Source organism: Lygodium microphyllum, chromosome 16 (genome assembly GCF_053477565.2).
Source record: "Lygodium microphyllum isolate KBCC chromosome 16, Lygodium_microphyllum_v1.1.10, whole genome shotgun sequence".
Lineage (NCBI taxonomy): Eukaryota > Viridiplantae > Streptophyta > Polypodiopsida > Schizaeales > Lygodiaceae > Lygodium > Lygodium microphyllum.
In genome coordinates, this window is record NC_141150.1 from 18,586,650 (window position 1) to 18,594,980 (window position 8,331).

The 8,331-nt window shown below is 41.3% G+C and overlaps 1 protein-coding gene across 1 annotated transcript; it reads right to left on the reverse strand.

Moving 5' to 3' along the window:
* Window positions 1-424: 424 nt before the first annotated feature.
* LOC148022583 (Homeodomain-like superfamily protein) lies at window positions 425-3,227 on the reverse strand. Its single transcript, XM_087695538.1, has 2 exons — window positions 2,320-3,227; window positions 425-1,659 (listed from the first exon to the last, which is right to left on the reverse strand). The coding sequence occupies exons 1-2, from the start codon at window positions 3,151-3,153 to the stop codon at window positions 907-909; spliced, it is 1,587 nt and encodes a 528-aa protein (XP_087551664.1). The 5' UTR covers window positions 3,154-3,227; the 3' UTR covers window positions 425-906.
* Between the last annotated feature and the right edge of the window lie 5,104 nt (window positions 3,228-8,331).

Here is an 8,331-nt window from a genome sequence, read left to right on the forward strand (position 1 = left end):
AGGTTCTCCGTTAGGCTGGCTCAAGTTATGGGTAAAGGGGCGATTTTTTGTTTTTGGTCCACAACAACATGAACTATCGGACCCTAATAAGGGTATGGGACCGTGTGACCAAGGTGAGAGAAAAATCCGCATGTTCAACTTTTATTCAATCTGTACATTCGCAAATTAATGACTCTGTTAGAGCCAACTAGCTAACATTGTTCAAAAACCCTTCCTCATCTATATATTATTATACACTCCTAAAAAGGATCAGTAAGATGCATGTCGTGCATGCGATACCCTGAAATGAAAGCTTAAATCACTGAATTCAGCTGTGATCACAAACCACTGTCTGTTTGGCTTTAGTACCAAGTATCAACATCAGACAAAAGGCCAACACAAAGACCTTCAAAATGTACTGATTGTGGCTAGTGAAAATGCAACGTTTATCCTGAGCAATGTTTCAGATATACCCCAACGAGAACACGGAAACAGTAGTTGATTTCAGTGAAGCCATTGTTGAAACTATTGGTGCCAGCTATTTAGTCTTTCGTTAAGAAATTATATGAATGATTTGTTAGTTCTATGAAAGCAATTGTTCTTGCCCGTAAGAGCTTCAGATGTTTGCAAGACTGTTGCACATGCCTCAACAAATTCTGTTAGTTCTACAAGGGCAGCTGTACGTGTCTATAACAGGTGAAGATGTAAGCAATACTGTTGTACATGCCCTGAACTTAATGTGTCATCTACCTATTGCATTTTGCCTCGACAAGCTTGAAGTATCAACTAGCGAGAACTTTTGAGAGACCCCTTCTTGATTTCTCCTGAAAATGATTGGTAGGATGCAAATGTTAGGTACAGGGCCTTGTTTGTTTTTGAATTGTTAATAAGGCACTAACAATGGATCTAAAGTACATGATGTACCCTTCACACTTCCAACATGGCAGACAATTCTTCTTCCTCATTGTCGTCATCATCATCAAATGCCTGACTTGCATCCTCTGTCATGGGAATTTGTTGTTGCAGCACTCTCCTCAGCATGGCCTCAGCATCACTAAGAATAGCTTCTCTGGCAGTAGATACGGTATGTGTCATTCTTGAGCCACTGTTGTCCGATGCTGTGAGCTTTTCTCGGGATGTGCCTTTATCCAATGATCTCTTTTGCTTGTCTGCCCGTCTCAAATGCAGCATGTCAAGATACTTGTCCAGCCTGCCAGGATTGCTTTCCTGTTTTAGTACTTCGGGGCTCAGGATCTGAGATTCAAGCCCTGTCTGCTTAGAAGATATTGGCATCCGATTGGGTGTCACAATAGAGCTTGCAAAATGACTAGCCGGACCAGGTAATGGTGAAAGAATCAGATTTGTACAGTCTTGGAGAACAGGAAGAGGGGACAGTGTATCAGTCTGTTCAACAGAAGCAAAAACATCAGTTTCATAGTTCCCATCTGCAACTCGCTGCTTGCGGAGGATGTGACGCACTGTCTTGTGTGCTTTCAAAAGCCCTTGCTTGCCTCTGCCAAAGTGCTTCCTTGAACTTACTGCAGACAAAGGGGAAGAAAATGCTATGGATCTTATTGGAGAATCTGCAGCAGCCTTGCGGGAGCGTGGTTGTGTAACAGGGGGTGTAGGGTAGGCTGAATAAAACCTGTCAAAACACTCCTTTGCTGTCTTGCCAGGGACCTGCATAAAGATAGCTCTGGACTGTCAGCAACAGAACAATTTACGGACAGGAAACTGCCATTCAATATGGTACTTCTGTAAATGCTAAGAGAATGTTCTGATTGGAGACATTGAAGCTCTTGACTCCCAACACCAAGGGCTAAGCATTAGGAAACATGCGCACATATTCAAAGGTCTGGTGAATGTCAGTCTAACAGCAGCCATCATGAGGTTGCAAACCACCAACCTTTCAACTGTGCACGCTACAAAATTGGCAAAGTTGTCTTAGCAAACTTCTTATAAATGTTTGAAGCCTTTACTCACTAATTTGAGAAAAAGTAACCCCAATCTCTTGAACTGATCACCGACAGAACCTACGATCACCCTCACGCCATATGAAAATCACATTCCCAGTGAAATATTTGTCAATCCGGAATCAGAAACATGAACTTCTTCCTTGTAAAAATAAAGACATGTAGAGAGATGAGACTTTCTGCTTCTATCCTTTTGACACGTGTTTACAAATTGTAGTCAGTATGACAGCTTGACATAGGAAAACCTAAATTTCAATTCACATGGAAGGTGATTACAGTGCAGACCTTAAGCTTTTAACCAATACTAATGATGCAGACAAGGGAAGGAAAATCTAGACCGAGAAGAAATTCTAGGTCGTGAGATTACCTTTTTAGATACCTCGTACCAAAAGTTAGAAGCAGGCCTAACGAGTAGGTATGCATTTTGCAATGCTGTGTCTTGCTCTGTACTCCAGCAGAGTTCAGGCTTTCCAGCTTCCATCAATCCATTATTATTTGGACTGTTATCTGTAGAGCATCCTTCGTTGTCATCGGATTGGAGTTTTGGTCTGAAGCACCCTCTTGCATCCCTGTCAAGAACTGCCCGGCTCTTTTTGAATGCACCATGCTCCTGTCCTTTGAAGCCTGCAGATTCGACTCCAACGACAACATGCTTAAGTTTACGATCTATTTCATGGTCGCTGTACAGGCCATGTCTCGTCTGAACCTCCTCGACGTATTCCTGTCTACCTTTCTGACTACATAGTTTCTTGTCCTTGGTAGAGGTCGTTCGCCTGTTCAACTTGTGATTTTTCACATTTCGACCTGCAGAGCGTACGTCGTTACCAAAACCGCTAGGACTATGAACTGTAGCTTCTTCCGTCTCAAGTTTGACAGATTCGCAGGATGGAAACTGTTGCAGGCACTTCTGCCGGCATATCCTGGAAGGCACTTGCCTCTGTACGGCCTCTACGGACATGCGACCTTCAACAACGGTTTCTTCCTCCAGTTCTTTAAGTATGGCCTCCTGCTGCCGGGTTCTCTCATGCCGATTCTTCTGCCGCGACGTCCTCCTCCTCCGCATGGTGAGATGCCTGCGTCTCCCATTCTGGCGTTTGGATCTTCGTCCGATGTTACCGTTGCAAGGAGCGGCAGGGCCCGGTAGCTTGCCTGGTTCCTCAGAAAAGGAGACATACGCAGTGCCAGAGCGAGTCTTCACCATTTCTCTCAGCAGGTGATTATTTCCTTCGACACAACAAACACTAACAGGCCTGGACTTCAAAAACGATGCAAGCCGCTTCGACAACGGCATTTTGAAAGCGAGTTGAACGTTGATAAACTTTGACGTGTGTTTACACGTCCACGTTTACACCAGTGTTCACTCCAAAACGTCTTTTAGTGTATTTCCCCCAGCTGGATCTTCAAAAAACTAGTTGGCGGCAATCGGTCGTAGCCCAAGTGGTTTGAGTATGTGGGTGTGTGTGTACATAGGTACGTGAGTTTAAACCTCGGTTACATCCTCGAGGTATCTTTTTGAGTATATGGAGATGTACATATGCATCCAAGTTCAAACCTTGGGTACGTCCTCGACATACCTTTCAAATTTCAGAAAGAATGAATCAAGTCTTGGAACAGTACCTTAGATGCACAATCAACTATCATCAAGACAATTGGCTGGATCTAGTATCCCTTACTGAGTTTATATACACTAATTCCTCCCATGCCTCCATTCAATTCACACCATTCTTTGCTATAATTATGGTCAACACCCAAGGATAGACAATCATGTCATATCACAGGAGAAGAATCTAGCTACTAGAGGCTTAGCTCAACACCTCTTTGATATTCATAATGAGTTGCAAGCACATATCAAACAAGCTCAACAGAAATATAAGAGAAATGCACATCAGTGTCGCATGCAACACTCATCATACAAAATTGGAGATCAAGTTCGGCTTCTTCCACATGATCTATGTTCTTCTCGCCTCCTCTAAAAATTAGATTATCAATGACTTGGGCCCTTCAAGATTCGTGGCCAAGTAAATCCGATCACGTATCATCTTTAGTTTCTCCCATCCATGAAAATCCCTATTATATTCCATGTTTCTCTCTTGGAGCCATCTCATATATCCAGTATCCTTGGAAGAATACCAAAGCCATCACCTCCAATCATAATTGAAGATCATCAAGAATATAAAGTAGATAAAAACCTGGATTCGAGAATTTTAAGAGGCAGATTACAGTATCTTGTCCATTGGAAGGGCTACGATGCAAGTGAATGAATGTGGAAACAAGCTTCACATCTTCAAAGAGCTCTAGTTAAGGTTTGCAAATTTCATCTTCAGCACCCACCTATTTAAAAGCACACCACTACCCCTCTTGGAACTCGGTGCTAGAAGGGGGTAAATGTAATGAACACTCAAAAGGATAACTTTTGGTTTGTATGCAAGTTGGTACCATGAAGTTTAGAAGATTCCAGAATATTATAAAAGATCCGACAAAGTACTAGATGATTTTAAGAAGATTTTAGATAATTCTTTGAAAAGTTCTAAAAGAGACTTGCATCAACAGTTACATTAACATTGCTTATGTCATCACTTATATCAATGATGCTTATGTCGCCAATTATTTCATCATCTAGAAGCTTCCCTTTAATCTCCTCAATTCTGGTATAAATAGGGATCTTGGATTACAAGGCCTTTAGTCTTGCCACCAATACCAGTTGTGATACTCCTATGAGGTAAGTCCTCTTTCGATTCTTGTCTTGTTCTAGTCTTGTATTGTATCGAGTCTTGTCTTGTAATCAAGCCACCCTCTTGTGAGCATTATCTTGTAATCAAGTTATCTCGCAATCAAGTTTGAGTTCAATTTCTCTTTCAAGTTCTTCTCTTGTAAGTTGTGAGAGCAATCTTCTTGCTCTCAAAGAGCACTTGCCATGCTCATAACATGCACTCATTGAATTCGAATGTAGTGTAGGAATCATTGTCATACCAAGATTTTCAACTAGGCAACCTAACCATCGGACCTCCTTACTAGCCTCAATGTTGCAATATACTTAGCCTTAATAGTAAACAAGCCCATGTATTTTTGCACCCTAGACATCCAAGAGATAGCACCTCCAAAATAGATAACGTATATACCTAGAGGTGGACTTCCTATTGTCTGCATATTCTACATAATTTAAGTCAATGTAACCCACGATTCCTGTATTCTAGGTATTATATCAAATGCACATATCTATTGTATCATTTAGGTATCTCATGATACCCTTCATGACATCCAGATGTTACTTGCCAACTGTAGCCATATAACGTACCATAATTCCCACTATAAATGCTATGTTAGGACGAGTGGCTATTATAGCATACATCAAACTACCCATTGCAGATATATATGGAACCTTGAACATCTCACCCTCGCATGATTAGACTATGATAATCGGCCTAACTAACCTTCATATAAGACGATAAATGACAGTTAATAGGCTTACCATCTTGCTTATGGAATCACTCAAGTACGCTGTGTGTGTACTCGTTCTAGGACAAGTAGAGAAGTCCCTTAGAGTGATTGTGTGTAATACGTGTACCAAGTATGTGTGAGGTTTGTTCCATGTTCTTCATCTCAAATCTTTTCTTAAGCCGAGTCTTTTTTAAAGCATCTAGCTCAACATGAGTACTTCCATTTATAAATTTATCATCAACATAAAGCACCAAGATAATAAGGCTACCATCATGTGCCTCTTTCATATATAAACATGGATCCATATCACTACGAGAATACCCTTGTAAATGCATAAAAACATCAAACTTATCTATTGTGCCGTTCTAATATCTCATGATACCCTTCACACCATCTTGGTGTTGCCTGCTAGGTGTAGCTGTATAAGGTGCCATAACTCCCACTGCAAATGTATGTTAGGACAAGTGGCTATCATAGCATACATCAAACTACCCATTGCACATGCATATGGAACCTTGGCTATCTTGACCTTCTCATCATCGGACTACTAGCAATTAGCCTTACTAACCTTCATATAAGAAGGTAAAGGACATCTAATAGGCTTATTATCTTGTATATGGGATCACTTTTGTGTGTGTACTCATTCTAAGATAAGTAGAGAAATCCCTTAGAGTGATTATGTGTAATGCACATACCAAGTATATGTAAGGTCTATTCCACATCCTTCATCTTAAAGCTTTTCTTAAGTTGAGTCTTTAAAGCATTTAGCTCAGCATGAGCACTCCCATTTATAAGTTTATCATTAATATAAAGCACCAAGTTAATAAGGCCACCATCACTGGCCTTTTTTGTATATAAACATGGATTCGTATCACTACGAAAATACCCTTGTGAATGCATAAAAGTATCAAACTTATGGTACTACTTCCTAAGTGTCTATTTAAGCCCTAAAGACTCTTCTTTAATTAGCACACTCAGTGTTCCCTGCCTTTCTTACAAAGCCCTTAGGCCACTACATATAAATGTCCTCATGCAGATTCCCATATAGAAAAGCCGTCTTAATATCCATTTGTTAAATATCCAAATAGAACTAAGCAACCAAGGCCAAGACTAAGCATGGGATAGTCATCTTGAAAGGTGAGAAGGATCGAATCTTGCTTGGAAGTGAGCTATGGCGGAGAGCAAGAGCAAGAAGAGAGAGAGACACACAAATGGGAACTCCAACAATCACAATGTGTGACCAAGCCTTCCTTTATTCAAATTGTCACTAAAATAATAAAGAATAAAGTGACAGTGATGAGTGCCCGCCACCTGCAATGTGCAGTGGCAGGTATTGTCAGTGTAGTAATACATGGGCGGCTAGGTAGATGTGCCTTTACCCCCAACAACCTCTCATTTAAAGGCGAATTTGCTCAAATGAGGAGTGAAAAGAAAAAGAAAAGATAATATAATGTACACATGTACAACAGGATGAGGAAAAACATAATCTCATCCAATGCCCATCAATCTCTTGAGGAAGGCAAAGCACTCAGTAGTGAGGCTTTTTGTGAGCAGATTTGCAAGATTTTCATCAATGGAGATCTTGACAAGGTCAATAGACTTGTCCTCTACAACCTCACGTATGAAGTGATACCTCACCTCAATGTGTTTTGTCTTTGTATGGAAGATCGGATTTTTGGCTAGCTGAATAGCATTCATAGAATCTGAATGCAGCGTAGATATAACAGCAATCCCAAGGTCATGAACCAAATGGCCTAACCATATGGCCTCCTTGCAGGCTACAACATACTTGGTAGATAGAGCCGTACACTTCTGAACCCTAGATATCCAAGAGACAACACCTTCGACATAGGTGAAAACATAGCCAGAAGTGGACTTCCTACTATCTGCATGTCCTGCATGATCAGAGTCGGTGTACCCCACAACTCCTGTATCCTGCTACCATAGCAAATACACATATCTGTTATGCCTTTCATGTATCTCATGATACCCTTCACGACATCCCAATGCTTCTTGCCAGGTGTAGCCATACATCGTGCCACAACACCAACTGCAAAGGTAATATCTGGACGAGTGGCTATCATGGCATATATCAAACTGTCCACGATTGATGCATAAGGGATCTTGGCCATCTCGACCCTCTGCTCATCTGTCTATGGACAATTGGCCTGTGAAACCTTCACATAAGAAGGTAATGGACAACCAATAGGCTTCACGTCCTGCATGTGGAAATGCTCAAGGACTTTATGAATGTGCTTTCTTTGTGAGAGGTAGAGTAGTCCCTGATTCCTGTCATGCTTAATGCACATACCAAGAATGTGAGAGGCTTGTCCTAAATCCTTCATCTCAAAGCTCTTCTTCAGCTGAGATTTAAGAGCATCCAGCTCATCACGAGCTTTTCCTGCTATCATCATATCATCCACATAAAGTACCAAAATAAGCAATGAGCCATCACAAGCTTACTTCGTGTAAAGACATGGATCCATAGCACTCCTACTATAGCCCTGTGACTACATAAAGGCATCAATCTTATGATACCAGTCCCTAGGTGCTTGCTTTAAGCCATAAAGACTTTTCTTCAACTTGCATACTAGGTGCTCCCTACTAGGTTGTTTTGCAAAGCCCTTAGGCTGCTCCATGTAAATCTCATCATGCAAATCCCCATGTAAGAATGCAGTCTTGACATCCATTTGATACATGTCCAAGTCAAGCTGTGCGACTAAGGCCAAAACCAAGTGTAGGGTGGTCATCTTGACCATAAGAGAAAAGACTTCATCAAAGTCAACTGCATGCTCTTGTTTAAAACCCTTAGTGACAAGTCTTGCCTTATAAGCCGGCTTGGGGTTTCCAAGGGTGCTTTTCAGCTTGTACACCCATTTGCATAGCAAAGCCTTTTTGCCCCGAGGCAATGCAACCAAATCCCAAGTCATATTCTTATGCA